The sequence below is a fragment of the Scyliorhinus torazame genome, chromosome 2 (assembly GCF_047496885.1).
Source record: "Scyliorhinus torazame isolate Kashiwa2021f chromosome 2, sScyTor2.1, whole genome shotgun sequence".
In the NCBI taxonomy this organism is placed as follows: Eukaryota; Metazoa; Chordata; class Chondrichthyes; order Carcharhiniformes; family Scyliorhinidae; genus Scyliorhinus; species Scyliorhinus torazame.
Window position 1 is genome coordinate 220,976,514 of NC_092708.1, and position 19,633 is coordinate 220,996,146.

At 51.3% G+C, this 19,633-nt stretch overlaps 1 protein-coding gene across 1 annotated transcript in view; it reads left to right on the top strand.

The window, feature by feature from the left end:
• trpm2 (transient receptor potential cation channel, subfamily M, member 2) overlaps positions 1-19,633 on the top strand; it is a 350,526-nt gene that overhangs the window by 193,707 nt on the left and 137,186 nt on the right. The window contains exons 16-17 of the mRNA XM_072484225.1: positions 2,946-3,091; positions 17,786-17,898. Coding sequence (XP_072340326.1) covers positions 2,946-3,091; positions 17,786-17,898 — 259 coding nt within the window. The remainder of the gene's footprint in view (positions 1-2,945; positions 3,092-17,785; positions 17,899-19,633) is intronic.

Sequence of the window (19,633 nt, forward strand, 5' to 3'; positions counted from 1 at the left end):
CTATCTGCAGAGGATAATTTCCAGCCTAATTGACATTAGATATCGGTCGTGGTCTCGCCACGGGTTGGCCGTCGGGAAGCAACTGGCAAGTCGTGCTCGCTACCGTACTTAATCTTCTCTCGTTAAGTCGCGCCCAATTTTTCCAGATGGTGGGTTTCAAAGAATAATATAATAATAATATAATTTATAATATAATAATAATATAATATAATAATAATAATATTTATATATTATTATTATTAGATCGTGCCCAATATTTCTAGATGGTGGGTTTCAAAGAATAAAAAGACAGATTGAAAATTTAATGGCATTGGCAAAAAAAAGGCAAATGAAATTTGGTGCTTATAAAAAGGTAATTGTACTGTTTGTCCCCATTAAGGGGTGATCTGCCGGGTGGATAGGGATCAGGGTGGGGGGAGATCACCCTAGCAAGCCTGGGTTTCTGTATCAGTTCGAGCCTGGAGGCTGACTTGCAGCCACGAGGCTGCCACCCTCGGAATTGTATTTATATGTAAATAAATATTGCGGTTGTTATTTACCTCACGAGTAAATGAGAAATATTACAGTAATTATGCTCCTCAGATAGGGGGGCGAAGCTAAATGATGCTACCAATCAAATAGATTTGGTGGGATGTTGGGTTCACCAGACAGTTAAAGCAGTATCTCAAGTGAATAAGGCCAAATGAAAGCTAATGTAAAACAGGGATCTATGACCAGAGATATCAGACACAAGAGCTCAAGAGTGAGACTGAATCTGAATAAAGCCTTGGTAAGACCAGAGTTGAAGTATTGTGTGCAGTATTGAGCTCCACTCTATGGAAAGTTGTTGAGGCAAGAGAGAGGTTACAGTGCAAATCATGTGGATGCTGTTTGGCCTGAGGAAATACATCATTGTGAAAAGCTTGAAAAATTATTCCTTTTTGTCATTAGTGTTATTACCCTAATGGAGGTGCCGGGATGTGGACCATACAGTTTCCCCATGACCTTCCCGGAATATGAACTTCCCCTTTAAAGGGCGGGGCTTACCCTTAACAAGGACAGCCCCAGCTGCATAAAAACCGCAGCCTGGGAGCAGGTGGGGGAATGTGACCCTTGGGGGAGTGGAGGAGTTTGGGATTTGTATTGCAATAAACCTTGTTCGTTAATTTCTACTTAGCCTCTTTGCATTCTGCTTACCGCAGATTCAACAATTAGAATAGGAGGTTACAAGTCAATTTGGTAGAGGTATTTAAAATTGTGAAGGAAAGAAAGAGGAGATGGACACAGACAATTTCCAATGGTTGAGGGTCTACAATGAGGGGACATGGGTATGAGATCAAATGCTTTGGCTGGAGATATGGGGAAACTTTTGCTAAACTGGGGATCGTGAGACTGGAAGATTTAGTGAATGAAGAACAGGCTATGTCAGTATTTAAGGATAGGTTGGACAAGTAGAAAGGGATTAAAGGAACATGGGAACAAGCTTGACACATGGGATTAGGAACATAGGAATTGGGAAGTAGACAATTTAGCCCTTCGAGCCTGCTCCGCCATTCAATCAGATCATGGCTGATCTCTTCCTGGTCTCAAATTCACCCCCCCCACCTGTTCCCCACATCCCTTTAACCTGTTTTTAAGTCAAAAATATACCTATCTCTTTCTTGAAGTGACTCAGACTCCACCGCACTATGGGGCAGCGAGTTCCACAAATTCACTACCCTCTGCGAGAAGTAGTTCCTCCTCTTCTCAGTTTTAAATCATCTGCCTCTCAACCTATATCCATGACCTCTCATCCTAAATTTCCCCACAAGGGGGAACATTTGGTCTACATTTACTTTATCAATCTCTTTTAGTATTTTATACACCTCGATCAGATCCTCTCTCATCCTTCTAAATTCCAGCGAGTATAAGCACAAACTGTTTTATCTCTCTACAAACGTCAACCCCTTCATCCCTGGAATTAATCTGATGAACCTCCTCTGAACTGCCTCCAATGCCACCCTATTCTTCCTCAAATAAGGAGACCAAAACTGAACACAGTACGCCAGATGTGGTCTCACCAACACTCTTTACAATTGCTTCACTGCTCATGTGCAGGACAAACAGCTTCAAAGACTGGTTCGACTGAACAGTCTTTACTACATTGCCATTTCTAAATAATTCCCTAGGTAGATGAAAAACGGCGACAATATTTCTACAATACTAATCCTGCGAACTTGCATTCAAATTCCACCATGGAAGTTTGAAACCAGTTTTACGAATTCCAGAATAAAAAGCTGTTATTAGTACAAGGAACTATGAAGCTGTCAGAATTTGTTGAACAACCTGACTGGTTCGCTAACGAAACCTGCTGTTCTTGACCAGTTTGGCCTACATGTGATACCAGTCCACATCCCACCATGGTTGACTAACTGGCCTCTGAAGTAGCCGAGCAAGTGACATCAAACTGCTATCAGCGGTTAAAGAAGAAACCCACCTGCTCCTTCTCCGCACGACTGCTGGTGGACTGCCTTCTGTATCCTAAGAAAGAATTTTTTTAAAGTTCCCTCAGGCTCTGCATATTGTCAGCCCTTTTAACTATGTGGTCTTAAGAAGCAGCACGGTGGCACAGTGATTAGCACGTGCCGAGGTCCCAGGTTCGATCCTGGCTCTGGGTCACAGTGTGGAGTTTGCACATTCTCCCTGTGTTTGCATGCGTTTCGTCCCCACAACCCAAAGATGTGCAGGGTAGGTGGATTGGCCACGCTAAATTGCCCCACAATTGGAAAAATGAATTGGGCACTCTAAAATTTAGAAAAAAAAACTATGTGGTCTTAAGGGGACAGTCCAACTTGAATGTGCATGTTAGCGGCAGAATAATACACTGGTCACATGATATAATATTCCTGTTACTATGTACTGTTAAGGATGATTCTAAATATTTCTGTGTCTTTGTATTTTAATTGTTCTTTTCTCTTCAACCAAAGGTCTATTCACAGAGTGTTACAGGAAACACACCAAGCGAGCACAGAAGATGCTGGTTCGGGTATCCAGCACTTGGGGGAACACAACCTGTTTGCGCCTGGCATTAGAAGCTGAGAGCCAGAGGTTCATGGCACTGGGTGGTGTTCAGGTCTGACTTCAATCTGGTTTGCAAGTTGGGGACTTGGGTGACGATGGGCGAAGTGCAGAAAGTGGAACTAATTGAATTACTTTCTCTTCCTTACAAGTGCTGAATGATTTTATTCTATGTTAAGAATATTCAATGTCTGCTATCCTAATATCCTTGTATGCACAGAGGTTACAAATTTTGTTTGATAATGGTCCTATAAAATGTAGACGTTTTACTGGGAAGAAAGAATGAAACAAACCTGCATTTATACTGCATTTTACACCCACCAGGCATCTCAACGTATTTTACAGCCAAAATAACTGTAATTCCGTCCGTTCTGGGCCCTTTGGCCAGATATTTCCTCCAGTTTCCTCCCACAGTCCAAAGACGTGCAGGTTAGGTGAATTGGCCATGATAAATTGCCCTTAGTGACTGTGGTAAACCCCTGTTGCACCTGTATTAGGTGATGTAAGGTAGTCCCTGCCTGCTGGCTCCGCACAGTAGGCGGAGTATAAATATGCGTGTCCTCCATTCAGCAGCCATTTCGCCAGCTGCTGTGGGAGGCCACATATTTTAGAGCAATAAAGCCTCAGTTGTATCCAACTCTAGCCTTTGTTCAATTGATCGTGCATCAATTTATTGCTCTAAGATTTTCTAAAAGATGGACCTCCGTATCATGCCAGATCGCCTGCAGCTGGATCCGCAATCAAGCGAAGCCAAAAAGGACTTTAATCACTGGCTAGCTTGCTTCGAGGCGTACATCAACTCAGCGACCACCCCTGTTCCGGAGGCTCAGAAGATACAGATCCTGTACTCAAGATTGAGCTCCAACGTGTTTCTGTGTGAGACCCCGAACTACGCCGACGCCATGGCACTTCTCAAAGAAAACTACGCACAGAAAACGAACACGCTCTTCGCCAGGCACATACTCGCTACTCGCTCTCAACTCCCTGGTGAGTCCATAGAAGACTTCTGGCGGGCCCTAATCCCACTCGTCCGGGACCGTGACTGTCAGGCCGTTACGGCTACTGAACATTCAAACCTCCTGAGGTTCTAGCTGAGACAAAGAAGCTAGTGCTCTCTATGACGGTCACCTCGCTCAACATTCAGGCCTACCCCCCCCGGCCGTGCGGCCCACCCCTCCTACGCATCGTGGACCCCTCAGACGGCCACCCCAGCGGGGCCTTATCCAGCCAGTACGCCTGCGCCACGTGCCAGCCCGCGCACCCCGGGTTCCCGATGTTACTTCTGCGGCCAGCAGAAACACCCTCGCCAATGCTGCCCGACCCGCGCAGCCCTTTGCAAGGCTTGCGGCAAAAAGGGGCACTTCGCCGCGGTGTGACAGGCCCGCGCAATCGCCGCTATCGCCCCCAATCCCCTAGTCTACACACAATGGGCGCCGCTATCTTCACCTCCCGGGGCCACGCGTGGCCAGTGGGTACCGCCATCTTCCCCCCCCCTCAGTCCACGTGCGGCCCATGGGCACCGCCATCTTGTCCAACCCCCGCAACGTGCGGCCCATGGGCGCCGCCATTTTGTCCCCCGCAGGATCTTCGGGCGCTGCCATCTTGTCTCCCCCACAGGGCATGGACACCGACAGCATTCCAGGACCTGGGCCCCCCAGGCTCCCCATCATCCGACGTCAGCGATGACTGACCACGACTCGCCTCAGTGACGATCGACCAGTCTCGTCCGCACAACCTGGCCACCGCACCGACCAGCTTGAAAATCGATGGCCACGTGACCTCTTGCCTGCTGGACTCCGGGAGCACCGAAAGCTTCATATACCCGGATACGGTAAGGCGCTGCTCCCTCGCGGTACACCCCGCCAACCAAAGAATCTCCCTGGCCTCCAGATCCCATTCCATCGCCATCCGGGGGTACTGAACGGTCACACTCACGGTCCAGGGCGTAGAATTCAGCGGCTTCCACCTCTACGTCCCCCCTAACCTCTGCGCTGCTCTACTACTAGGCCTGGACTTCCAGTGCAATCTCCAGAGCCTAACCCTCAAATTCAGCGGGCCCCTACCACCCCTCACTCTGTGCGGCCTCGTGACCCTAAAGGTCGATCCGCCTTCCCTCTTCGCCAATCTAACCTCGGATTGCAAGCCCGTCACCACCAGGAGCAGACGGTACAGCACCCAGGACAGGACCTTCATCAGGTCCGAGATCCAGCGGCTGCTTCGGGAAGGCATCATCGAGGCCAGCAACAGCCCCTGGAGAGCCCAAGTGATAGTCGTTAAAACTGGGGAGAAACACACAGTGGTCGTGGACAACAGCCAGACCATCAATCGGTACACGCAGCTCGACGCGTACCCCCTCCCATGCATATCTGATGTGGTCAATCAGATTGCACAGTACCGGGTCTTCTCAATGGTAGACCTCAAATCCACCGACCGCCAGCTCCCCATTCATAAATCGGACCGTCCATACACTGCTTTCGAGGCGGATGGTCGTCTCTATCACTTCCTCAGGGTTCCCTTCGCCGTCACTCACACGGTCTCGGTCTTCCAAAGGGAGATGGACCGAATGGTCGACCGGTACGGTTTGCGGGCCACCTTCCCGTACCTAGACAACGTCACCATCTGCGGCCATGACCAGCAGGACCACGATGCCAACCCTGCCAAATTTCTTCACACCGCCACTCTCCTCAACCTTACCTACAACAAGGAGAAGTACGCGTTTAGCACGACCCGCTTGGCCATACTTGGCTATGTGGTCCAGAACGGAGTTCTCGGGCCCGACCCCGACCGCATGCGCCCCCTCATGGAGCTCCCGCTTCCCCACTGCTCCAAGGCCCTCAAACGCTGCCTGGGGTTCTTCTCATACTATGCCCAGTGGATCAAAAACTATGCCCGCCCACTCTTACAGTCCACACACGTTCCCCTGGCGGCCGAGGCACAACAGACCTTCGCCCGTATCAGAGCCGATATCGCCAAGGCCGGGGTGCATGCAGTAGACGAGACACTGCCCTTTCAAGTAGAGAGCGACGCATCGGACGTCGCCCTAGCCGCCACCCTCAATCAGGCAGGCAGACCTGTGGCATTCTTCTCCCGCACACTTCATGCCTCAGAAATTCAGCACTCATCCATCAAAAAAGAGGCCCAAGCTATTGTTGAGGCTATGCGGCATTGGAGGCATTACCTGGTCGGCAGGAGATTCACCCTCCTCACTGACCAACGGTTGGTAGCCTTCATGTTTAATAATACATAGCGGGGCAAGATCAAAAACGATAAAATCTTGAGGTGGAGGATCGAGCTCTCCACCTATAATTACGAGATTTTGTATCGCCCCGGCAAACTCAACGAGCCCCCAGACGTCCTCTCCCGAGGTACATGTGCCAGCGCACAAGTAGACCAACTCCGGGCCGTACACGACAGTCTTTGTCACCCGGGAGTCACACGGTTGTACCATTTTGTCAAGATTCGCAATCTGCCCTACTCCGTCAAGGAAGTACGGACAATCACCAGGGACTGCCAGGTCTGTGCGGAGTGCAAGCCGCACTTCTACCGGCCGGACCGTGCGCGCATGGTGCAGGCTTCCCGCCCCTTTGAACGCCTCAGCGTGGATTTCAAAGGGCCCCTCCCCTCCACCGACTGAAACACGTATATTCTCAGTGTGGTCGATGAGTACTCCAGATTCCCCTTCGCCATCCCATGCCCCGATATGACGTCTGCCACCATCATCAAAGCCCTAAACACTATCTCTGCTCTGTTCGGTTTCCCCGCCTACATCCACAGTGACAGGGGATCCTCATTCGTGAGCGATGAGCTGCGTCAGTTCCTGCACAGCAGGGGTATCGCTTCCAGCAGGACGACCAGCTATAACCCCCGGGGAAATGGGCAGGTAGAGAGGGAGAACGGGACGGTATGGAGGGCCGTCCAACTGGCCCTACAGTCCAGGAACCTCCCAGCCTCTCGCTGGCAGGAGGTCTTCCCCGACGCACTTCACTCCATTCGGTTGCTCCTGTGCACGGCGACTAACGATACCCCCATGAACGCCTCCTTGCCTCCCCCAGGAAGTCCACCTCCGGGGTTTCGCTCCCAACGTGGCTGGCAGCTTCAGGACCCGTTCTCCTCCGCAAGCACGTGGGGGTCCACAAGGCGGACCCGTTGGTTGAGAGGGTACAGCTACTCCACGCAAACCCACAGTACGCCTACGTAGCGTACCCCGACGGCCGCCAAGACACAGTCTCCCTCAGGGACCTGGCACCAGCTGGGTCCCCACACCCCCCCTCTGCCCCGGAGCCACCCCCCCTCCCCCCAGCACACCCCACCACAGCCCCCGCTCCAGGACAATCCATCTTCCCCTTGGTCCCACCCGGGGATGAAGAGGATGTCGACACTCTCCCGGAGTCACCGACGACCGAGCTGACACCTGAGTCGCCACCCGCACTGCGGCGCTCTCAACGACGGATCAAGGCACCCGACCGTCTAAATTTGTAACCTTCTCTGAAATTTTAATGACAACCTGTATGTAAATAGTTTTCCACTACCCCCGCTGGACTCATTTTTAACAGGGGGTGAATGTGGTAGTCACCACTGTTGTATTATATTGTATATACTGCACTGCATATGAGGGTATTACGGTAAGGCCCCTGCACTACGGGTAGGGGGGTAGATCCCTGCCTGCTGGCTCCGCCCAGTAGGCGGAGTATAAATGGATGTGCTCTCCGAACTGCAGCCATTTCGGCAGCAGCTGTAGGAGGCCACACAACTCTGTGAAATAAAGCCTTGATTACTCTCTACTCTCGTCTCGTCGTAATTGATAGTGCATCACAGTCTCAGAGCCGGGGCCTACATAAGGGGATGGCGGCGAGCCTCCAGCACCTGCAGGTGCAGTTGGGGGAGTCCAACTGAATTGAAATGAAAATGAAAATCGCTTATTGTCACAAGTAGGCTTCAAATGAAGTTACTGTAAAAAGTCCCTAGTCGCCACATTCCGGCGCCTGTTCGGGGAGGCTGTTACGGGAATTGAACCGTACTGCTGGCCTGCCTTGGTCTGATTTAAAAGCCAGCTATTTAGCCTTGTGCTAAACCAGCCCCTGTGCTAAACCAGCCAACTGCGTGCAAGAGCAGGAGGTGGTGCTGACCATGCGTGCCACCCAGGCCAATACCGCACAGGTGTGCATTCATGGAGGAGGCCTTGGGGCGAGTGTCGGCCATGAGTCAACGTGTCCAAAGCCTGGGGCAATCTGAGCAGGTGGTGGCCCAGAACAGGGCTTCCCTATCATAAGTAGCCATGTGCTGCAGCCACCTGGAATTTGCAGCAGCACTCCAGAGCGTGGCCTAGTCACAGCAGGCTATGGCTGAGGGCATTGGCAGCATTGCCCAGGCTCAGACACAGAGCGAGGTGGCCCAGTCCCAGTGGGAGAAGGCGCAGTCACTGGCTGATGTAGCACAGACCCAGACGGTGGTGGCACAGTCACTGGGTGCGATGGCGCAGTCCCAGACGGAGGTGGTCCACTCCCTGTGCTCCATGACCGCGAGCATGGAGATCCTGGTCGAGATGTGAGCAGACCTCCAGGAACTGGCAGCGCCACGTAGCGGGTAGTCTCAGGGGTCAGCTCTGCTCGCACCTCGATCCCATGGAGTAGCCTAAGGGCGATCGGACATCCCGAGGGAGGAGAAGGTGATGGGGTCTATGCCGGTGACTCCTGCAGGGGAGGTGCCGGAACACCGCAGCACATTACATAGAACATAGAACATAGAAGATTACAGCGCAGTACAGGCCCTTCGGCCCTCGATGTTGTACCGACCTGTGAAACCACTCTAAAGCCCATCTACACTATTCCCTTATCGTCCATATGTCTATCCAATGACCATTTGAATACCCTTAGTGTTGGCGAGTCCACTACTGTTGCAGGCAGGGCATTCCACACCCTTACTACTCTCTGAGTAAAGAACCTACCTCTGACATCTGTCTTATATCTATCTCCCCTCAATTTAAAGCTATGTCCCCTCGTGCTAGACATCACCATCCGAGGAAAAAGGCTTTCACTGTCCACCCTATCCAATCCTCTGATCATCTTGTATGCCTCAATTAAGTCACCTCTTAACCTTCTTCTCTCTAACAAAAACAGCCTCTCCTGTCCCTGGCGCATCACATGGGCAACGGGCAGCAAGGGGCGGCACCACACTACCTGGGTCACCCGAGCAGCAGCCGGGCCTATCCAAGCCCGGTCACCCTTGAAGATGACCGCCAAATGGGACCCAGGTCACAGTGCGGGAATCGCAGCAGGCCGCCTCCACTCCTGATATACTGCCTGGGGATCCACCTAGAGGTAGAGATCTGGCCCATAGGTTCCAAAAAATAGACACCAGTTAAGTTAAGTTGGTGGGGTGCAGCACACAGGGTAGCTTTAGAGGCTATGGCACAAATCTGTATGTATTTGTTCACATTAAACACCTGTTACAAGCTGCCTCTGTCAGATGGGTTTGAGAGATAGGCTGATCTGCGCTGGCTGCAGAGGGGGAGCACGGGGTGTGCTTGGCCCAGAGACCACGGTCCAGCCAGCGCTCACCGCTCTGGTGTCCCATACCCATTCCACTCCCCCACCCCCAGCATTGCAATCACCATGGTGTGGGAGACCCTCCCAGTGCAATACTGGAGGTCCCCTCCACAGCAGTCCAGGCATCTTCAGGATGCCGAGGCATCGCTCGGTCTCGGCCATGACCACAGTAGATGACCACTGCCCAGGAACCAACTCCCCAGCCAGGGTACACCTCAAAGAAGCCAGGAACCATCGAGCGTGCCAGGGTGAAGGCGTCGTCCACACTGCCCGGGCATCGGGCACAGATGTGCATAATGTGCAGCTCATGGTCACACACCAGCTGCACGTTCATCGAGTGGAACCCCTTTTGGTTTGTGAAGACCAGCCTGTCATCTTCAGGTGCTCATAGGGTGACATGCATCTCGTCGATCGCCCCCTGGACCCGGGGCATCTCGCCGATGATGGCGAACCTCGCTGCCTGGGCATCATGGTGGGCTTGTTACACATTGAAATAGATATATTGTGCCCACTGAGCATACAGGGCCTCCACGATGGGGAGGATGCACCTGTGCACTGAGGCCTTTGAGATTCCAGATAGGTCCCCACTCGGCAGAAGTTCAGGGCAACCATCACCTTGACAGTCACTGGGAGCAGGTGTCCTCTCCCATTCCCCCCCGGTGCCAGGTGTGCCATGATCTGGCAGATATGTCGCATTGTCCCTCTGCTTGGCCGGAGTCTTCGACAGCATGCCCGATCCGACAGTTCTTCGAATGACAGGCGTTGCCGGTACACGTGAGGCTTCATGTGGTGCCTCCTTTGCACCTCCTCCTCCTCCTCAGCTTGTTGGGCAGTCGACTCTCCATCCTCCCCAGCTGCCTCCTGTTCCTCTGGGGCCTGCTCTGCTGCTGCAGCTTCTCCTCGAGCAGCTCCAACTCGTACAGTCGCAGTGCATCCCCCAGGACTGTGGCGACTAGGAGGAAGGCCACCATTGCTGGTTGTCTTCCAATATCCATTGTCTGTGCGGGTGAGATGCCGTTATGTTAGCATGGTGTGTACCCCCATGTACAATCAGGTCCAATGGGCTACAGGGTGGCCCCGTTTGCCACTGTGTACTTTGCCCCTGCATATCGTCCCCCCCCCCACCCCCCCCCACCCCCCCCCCCCCCCCCCACAACTCCATACCCCGGATCCCGTAGGTGCCTGGCACCATGGGAGCCTCTGGCCCTGGTGGCCAACCCTGCTGCCAGGGTTACTATCGGCTGGCTCTGCCCTTGCCAGTGGTATTCTCTGTGTCCTCTGTCCGGTGGCCCCTGTAGGGGCTACTGTGGACGTTGCCCTTGGGTGGGCCGCATGATATCTGCCGGCGGGTGCCGGCCGGTAGTGAGGGGGGTTATGTGGAGGGTGGGGTGCTGGGGTGATAGGGTGGCCACACCCATACATCCAGTATCACTCTGTAGAACTATGGGCCAAGGTGTGTTGTGAGTGGGTGTGCAGCAAGGTGGTTGCCTTGCAGGCCGCGGCAATAGTGGTCCGGGCCTGGACACTCTGGTATTGTGGGTGGTCAACCCAGCCCCGTGGCCCATCCCCTCATCACCCACAATCACCCTCCCCACCCCAGCTAGCCCGGCCACCTTGTCTGCCCAGTCACCTTTCCTGATTTTGACGTTGGCCGACGGAAAATCCCACCCACAATGTTTTTCCTTCAGCTGCTTTCTGCGGTAGAGAATTCCACAGACTCACTGCCCACACACTCTCAATCCAGCCAAGAGGATGCCACCCCGACTAGAGGCCCCGAGGTTTGGAGAGGCAGAGCTGAAGACACTGCTGGATGCCATGGAGGAGAGGCAGTGCACCCTGCCCTGCTCCCCAGGGTGGGAAGGAGGCTGCCACCCACCAATGTCAAATGGGCCTTTGAGCAGGTGGCAGAGTGATGCACTATCAATTACCACAAAGACGAGACTAGTGGAACAATTGAGGCTTTATTGAGCAAAGATGTTGTGCCTCCTGTAGCTGGAACCAGAATGGCTGCAGCACAGAAGAGCACATTCTTTTATACGCCGCCTACTGGGCGGAGCCAGCAGGCAGGGATTTACCCATGTATCTCTAATATATGGGCAGTGCCGTAATACATGTAATATACTACTAGTGGTGACTACCACGCAGAGGCAGTCAGCGCCGTGGGCCCAACAGCAAGGACCAGGCAGCAGTGCCACAAGAAGCTGCTCACCCTCTTCGGGACGACCCAGGTGAGTCAACCTCCATGCCCCTAGGATCACCCCCATCCACAGCTCTCACCCCTCAACTCCCCAGCCACCATGCGGCCCCCACCAGGTAGATCGGTAGGCAGTGTAATGTTAGGATGGGCAACCGCCGAGGCCAAGCATGGTGAGGCACCATCTCCATGACCTTAGCACCATCCTCATCCCAAACACCCCAAACCCTCATTCCCTCCCCACTCTTCCCAAGGGTGACGGTACCCCACCTGCCGGCAGTCCCCTCGCATTTCATTCAGCACTACATGCCAAAATCCATAGCGCCCCCCATAGTCGGGTGCCCCGACAAACAGGCCATTAGCTGTGGACCCCCTGTGCTCCCCGCGTCTGAGTGTCTCACACTGTGCATTATCTGTCCCACCAGGAGAAGGCAGCCAATAACCGCCATGAGGCCGAAAGGGCCCGCTGGACCTGTGGCCCCTCACCGCCACAGAGAAGATTGTGTTGGACCTGGTCGGTGAGCCATGAGAGTAGTCAGTCGCCAAGGCGTAGGTCGGCATGGGACAACAAAGTGAGCCCCCAATGTGTTGCACTGTCCCTATAGCATGTGAGTGATCCCTTCCTCCACACACCACACCTACCCTCGATCTCACCATGCATCTTGTATTGTGTCTTGCAGGGTCACCATCCGACGAAGCGGGTTGGTGACACCGTCCCCATCCGCTACCGTGTGACCCCCCCCGGAGGACTTTTCTTGGGACAACACCGACTTCTCATCACTGCCACCAGCACCCTCCACCATCCCAGAGGCTCCCACCTCGGTTGGGCATTTGGTGAAGAAGCTCCTGGGACACTATCTGGTGCACACCACACACATGCTATGGTACATCAGGTGGAGATACGGTCGGAGGGCTGCCCGACTCCAGGGACTAGCTGCTGTCTAGACGTGACTCAGACTTCTGGAAAAGGCGGTCCCATCAATGTTGGAGATGGAGGCGCAGAGTCAGGGACAACAGGAGGGGTTGTCAGCAACCATCCAGCACCAGCAGGTGCAGTTGTGGAGTCCAACCACCTGCAGGAGCCGGGGGCGATGCCAACAATGCATGCCATGCAGGCCAACACTGCATCCATCAGCCACAACCACAGCGGATAATACGTAGCGCCCAAGAGCTGACCCCTCACCCAGGAGAGCACCTTGAAGGCGTTGGGTGCCATCGAGTGTGCCAGGATAAATGCATCTTGCACGCTGCCTGGGAATCGGGTGCAGACGTGCACGATGTGAATCCAGCGGTCACACACCACCTGCACATTGAGAGGGTAGATTCCCTGCCAGTGTTTTGCTTTGTGGCCCCTGTCTCGCGCCCTCCTGTGGGTGCCCTCCTGGGGTGGGCCACATGCTATCACGACAGCAGAGTGCCACTTGGCTGCAGGGGTGCACCACGTGCCACTGACTCGCGCCATACCTGCTGGCACGCGTGCGGGCAGGGACCACGGACGGGGCTGGGTGAGGGGGTGGGCACCTGTTGGGACCATAGCTGTAGTGTACAGTGGTTCCTCTGTGTGAGGCAGGGGTTGTGCCTACCTGTCTGTGGACAGGATGGATGGGAGCAGGGGTGCAATGGACAGGTGGGGCCTGGTGACGGCTGGTGTTCCTGCGATTTGGGCAAGCTGATAGTGTCACTGGTGTGCTATCCGCTATGGGGGGCAGTTTGCCAGGCTGAGTGGAACGAGCCACACTACATGCGGCCACTGCTCGGTCTGCCTTCTGTAGCTGCTACTCGAATGAGCGGGAACTCTGATGTCCCCTGTCTTTATAGTGCTTGTGCTCTCACTGGTGATTGGCTGCGGTGTTGTGTATGTTGATTGGTCCCACTGTGTGTCCATCAGTGTGTGTCTGCACCATGATATACTGGTGTATATTATGACATCCCTCTTTTATATAAAAAAATGTGCCTGCGTGACAATAAATAGTGTGTGGTGAATGTTCCTGACTACATGTGTGCGAAATATTTACAGGACTATGTACATAAAACTAAGCTATTTACATGGGAAGGTGCCTGGTGCAGAAAAAAACAGTGTGTCACCCAAATAACGAGATGAAGACTATATACAAACCACTTGAACGATTAAACAAAAGAACAGAACAGACCAGAGAATCCATTCGTGCAAAGTTCACAAATTAAGTGTCTGAGGTGGGCGACGAATTCTGGTTGACCATCAGGGTGGCACACCACTCATCGTCTGGATCGATGCTGTATACCGACAGCGGCTGGTGCCTTTGCTTCGGGGACAGCTTGTTTTTCGTTACGACACCGACTCAAAAAGGCGCCTTCGGGGCCTTGGTGTCACTGCTGTGTGGGAGGTCGGAATCGGACTCGGTGACCGTGGGTTGAATTGCCCGAACATTCCTGCGAGGCTGGCTGAAGCAATATGAATTGGCAGGCTGAGCTGCTCGGCAGAAGGCAGCATAGTGGCCAAGTCTTCCACATCGTAGGCATTGTCGAGATTTTGCGGGGCATTGCCGCTTTAAATGGGAGGAGCCACAGTTGCCGCACGTCGTGACATCAGCACGTTCGCTGCGCCACCGCGCATGCGCGGTGCGGTCCTGCGTGGTGCGCACCTGCGCATTACGTTCCTCCATGTCGCCGTCCCCTCGTTTGGTGCGTACAAGCGCGGGAGTCCGCGAAAAGCGCGCAAAATGGCCGCCCTCATCCAGGCTGAGGCCCTGGAGGTGTTCAATCACTTGGACCCGTTCCGCCTCGTGGGGACCTTGCCGTGCCATTTCAGCCGCTTGTATATGGGAGTACCGACTGGTGGCATTTTCATGTAGGACACAGGTCTCGATGGCCGTCGCTAGGGTGAGTTGCTTTACTTTGAGGAGCTGCTGACGTAGGGGGTCCAACTGAACACCGAAAACGATCTGGTCGCGTATCATGGAGTTGGAGGTGGGCCCGTAGCTGCAAGATTGCGCAAGGATGCGGAGGTGCGTGAGAAAGGATTGGAAAGGTTCGTCCTTACCCTGCAAATGCTGCTGGAACACGTAGCGTTCAAAACTTTCATTCAGCGCCACGCTGCAGTGAGTGTCAAACTTGAGGAAAACCGTCTTGAACTTCGTCTTGTCTTTGTCATCTGCAAAGGTGGGAGAGTTGAAAATATGGATGGCATGGTCTCCGGCCGTGGAGAGGAGGAGAGCGATCTTCCTGGTATCCGAGGCGCCCTCCCTGTCCGTGGCTTTGAGGTAGAGCTGGAAACGCTGTTTGAATATCTTCCAGTTGGCCCCGAGGTTGCCGGCGATGCGGAGCGGCGGCGGCGGGCTGATGTTGTCCATGTTGCAGAATGACGGAATGCTGGCGGAAGGCAGATCACTTGCAGGTAGGTCTAAGAAGTGCTAGTATGCAACCACTCACAGTAACTTCATTTGAAGCCTACTTGTGACAATAAGCAGTTTTCATTTCATTTCATTTCCTGGTATTATGATGTGTTGGATGTTCTGGATCACATACAGGTCACCAACACTTGAGGTAGTGCAACACTATTTTATTAAAAGGTTAACTATTTAAATATACTTGATGTGGCGATGCCGGCGTTGGACTGGGGTGAGCACAGTACGAAGTCTTACAACACCAGGTTAAAGTCCAACAGGTTTGTTCGATGTCACTAGCTGTCACTAAACGGTGGAGGTCACTAAATGGTGGGTCACTAAATCGATGTCACTAAATATACTTGAACTGTGGGTAAATACGATACCAACTTTAACTAAAGACCTTTGCCTTGTCCTAACCAGTTGATGCACTCAGCACATGGTGAATGTCTGTGTTGCAGGCTGTGAGCTCTGTGCTCTTAGCTAGCTGCTACTCGAATGAGCGGGAACTCTGATGTCCCCTGTCTTTATAGTGCGTGCGTTCTCACTGGTGATTGGCTGCGGTGTTGTGTATGTTGATTGGTCCCACTGTGTGTCCATCAGTGTGTGTCTGCACCATGATATACTGGTGTATATTATGATAACATGTGCTACTCAATTCAGTTACAGCAAAGGCTTTCGGAAGATGGCTTGAAGTCGTCCAGAAGTTTTACATAAAGTTTATTGAGTAACGCAACTTAAATAACTGCATGAGCTCTTACTTTAAGAACTGTACTAGTAGAAAGGTTAAAACTTTTCTATACACTACAACGAGGCCTGACCACACCAGCAGCCCTGAGCTAAATCTCTGCCTTTGTTCTCCTCACAGTCTAATCAGCCAAATGCCGTGAGGGCTGCTTGCTTCCCCTTTTATACCCACCAGTGCTGCCCTCTAGTGGTCTTTCCATTTCCCATCAGCCCCTTCTGTACATACCCATGTCAAGATCACTACAAGGTCAGCACACCATTTTTAAAGGGGGCACTGCCGAGATGGCTGGGGCAATGCCCAGCCTTGTCCCTCAACTCGCAGTGCCTCGAGTCGCCTCTTCACCCCCAGCATGGTCGTCTTCACTGGTTTTTGTTTCTGAAAACCAGGTGTGATTCTCACCAGCATGACATCATGCAGCTGGGTGCGGGGGAGAGAAGGATACCTCATGGGCAGACCCTCTGGCGTAAAGCTCTTTGATTATATTAACATTTAACTGGTTCACGCCCTCGCTGGGGAAGATCTCAAACTGAGATCTCGCCAGCGCAAATCCCAATTTTGGCTACTCGCAAGATGTAACAAGCGGCCATAAAGGGATTTGTGTCCGTGGCGAACGGGGTCGGTAGATTGCACCCAGAGTTTTACAGCACAGAAGAGGCCCTTCAGCCTATTGTGTCTGTGTTGCCTTCAAACACCTTTCTATTCTAATCCCATTTTCCAGCATGAGGTTCAGAGCCTTGTATTTTATACCATAGAGTCCATATATTATTCTGGTAAATCAACACTGTACTTCCTCCCAGCCCAAGATGTCCTGTGTTAACCTTTGTATAGCTTATGCATGACTTCTACATGCTGATAGTCTGGTCTTCTCGCTGTAATGACCAACATTGCATGAGCCTTCTGAATGATTCTCAGTACCTGTTCATGACATTTCAATGATCTGTGCACCTGGATCCTTAAGTCTTTTGGCACAGCCATGGTTTTTAGCTTTTTGGCAATTAAAAATTACCCGATTCTAACCTAAATTGCCTACATTGTAATTACTTAAATCTATCAATATTTTGTGTCTAATTATTCCAATGTGACATTTCATCTGTGCTGATTGACAATGCTGCCTAACTTTGTACCATTGATCCAAATGGATATGTGACTTTCTATCCTATTATCTGAATCATTAATGAAAATGTTGAATATGAGACCCAACACAGATCTCTGCTAATCACGTCCTGTTAATTAGAATTCCTGCCCATGATTTCTACTCTTTGTCTCCTGTCTCCCAGCCAATTTCCTAACCCGGTCAGTAATTTGCCTTCAATTTATGAGCTTCAGCAGAGTCTCTTATCTAATGCCTTCTTGAAGTCCAGATAAATAATATCCATTGGCAATCAACTGGTCCATGAGGCACATCTTCAAAACATTTGGATTCATCGTGGATGACCTACCCTTTACAAATCCAGGCTCGCTCTCACAGATCATCCTATCCTTAATTATAGACATTTGTAAATTTCCCAAGAACAGATGTGAGGTGAACGGGTTTATCATTTCTTGATTTCCCTTTCATGTTTCTTACAAAGTGGAGTGACATTTTTCAGTCTGAAGGAACAGTTTCTGAATCAAGAGAATTATGCTGAACAGACTATGTAAATTCAAGTTGTTTTTCTTTTCTTCCTTATTCTCCCACTTACTATCCAACTTCTTCACTCTCTTCATTCTTCCTCAGCAAATGCTGATGACTGGTGGTTTCTATGTGTGACATTGATTCTTGTTGAAATAGTTTGAGTGGACCAGCCACTACCACTCAGCTGTTACAGGAAAGTATTTGTGATGATGTTTCTGGCCATTACTTTTTCCAGGGAACTCCTGGACATGGTCCAATTGTGATTTTCTCCTCTTTTTCTTGCAGGCCTTGCTGACCAAGATCTGGTGGGGTGAACTCTCCGTTGACACAAACACATGGCAGGTGGTGCTCTGTTTGTTTCTCTGGCCCATCATTTATTCAAACCTCATAACTTTCAGGTAGGAGCCCAGTCACTATACCCATCATTAATTTCTGCAGATACTAACCTCCAACGTCAGTGTGAATCTTTGTGCCGATTTAGGGACTGGGAAAAAAGTTAGCTCAGCTGACTGGGTGGCCGGTTTGCGATGCGGAGCGACGCCAACAGCGCGGGTTCAATTCCCTCATCAGCTGAGATGACCATGAAGGCCCTATTTTCGCCATCTTGCCCCTCACCAGAGGTGTGATGGCCCTCAGGTTAATCACTACCATTGGCTCTCTTTCAAAAGGGTCCTCTGGGCCTATGACGTTTTTCATTATGTTACTGGGCTAGTAATCCCGAGGCGCAGACTAATATCCAGAAATTTAAATCCTTGAATTAGGGAAAATAAATTAACTTCAATAAATCTGGACCAAGAAAGGTCTAGCAGAAATGTGAGCTTAAAACTTAATTAAACCTATCAATAATGTCCTTTAGGGGAGGAAATCTGCTGTCCTTTACCATCTGACTGATATGTGACACTAGACCCACAGTGATCTCTTAATTAACATCTAAATGGGCAAACTAACATCTAAATGGGCAAGCAAACCTCTCAGTTAGGCAAATAGGGGTGGGGAATAACTGTTGGCTTGCCAATGATATCCAAATCCTATGGCTGAATACATTTAAATACAAAAACAAGTTGTTCTGACACAACTGCACTTTGGGCAAACAGATCATCCTGCTGCCTGAAGTGGTGTAGTGTAGGCTACAGTATCGTTTTCCAATGGCCGAGCTTTGAACCATGAAATGAACAGCTTTGAAGTCCAATTCTGATCATCACCGGTGGATATTACCCACCAACAAAGCAGGCTGTACATGCTCCAAAGGTTGGATGCCTTGGAAACACGCATAATCATCTAAATTCACAATGCAGTCTCCTTGACATTGATGAGACCAAATAGCAGACTGGGTGACCGCTTTACAAAACACCTTCACTCAGTCGCAAGCATCACCAAAACCTTCCGGTTGTTTGGCATTTGAATTCACCACCTCGCTCTTACGCTCACGTTTCTGTCCTCAGCCTGCTTCAGTGTTCCAGTGAAGCCCAACACAGCTCCTCAACTTCTATTTCAGCTGTCTGGACTCAACATTGAGTTTAACATCATCCATATATCGTCCATATATCTCTCCATGTATCCTGCCACTTTCCAAGTTCTATATACACAAACCCCAGATGCCTCTGTCCCTATGCAGTCTTTAGAAATGTGCCAAATCTATATTGACTCTCCTTATCCACTCTATGAATAGGCATCAAGTCACGTTTCACTCTATTGGGTTCTATTTACCACTTGTCTGTCTAGTCTGCTATCTATGAGCTGTAGCACTTGAGTGTCATCATCCTCATTATCAGCCATACTTCCTCGCAAATATTACTCTGCACTCTGACCCTTGGTGAACAAGAAAGTCCACCATCCCCCAGTCACAAACCTTCCTCTTACTCTACCGCTGTTTTATGTCATTAAGCATTTTTTTTTTCATCCAGGTTGAATCTCACCCTCCTATTCTACGAGCCTCAATTTTGTAAACTGGTGAGCCTTTTATGTGGTAGTTTGCAGTTGGAACTTCATTAATTATGCACAAATGCGTTCCTTTCTGAGTCATCTGTTGGGCCAGCATCTCATTTACCCGCCCACCTTCAGCTGACAGGTTTGAAGGTCCTGGCACCATACTTAATCACCAGTCCAGCACACTCCTATCACTCTCTCCAGCCC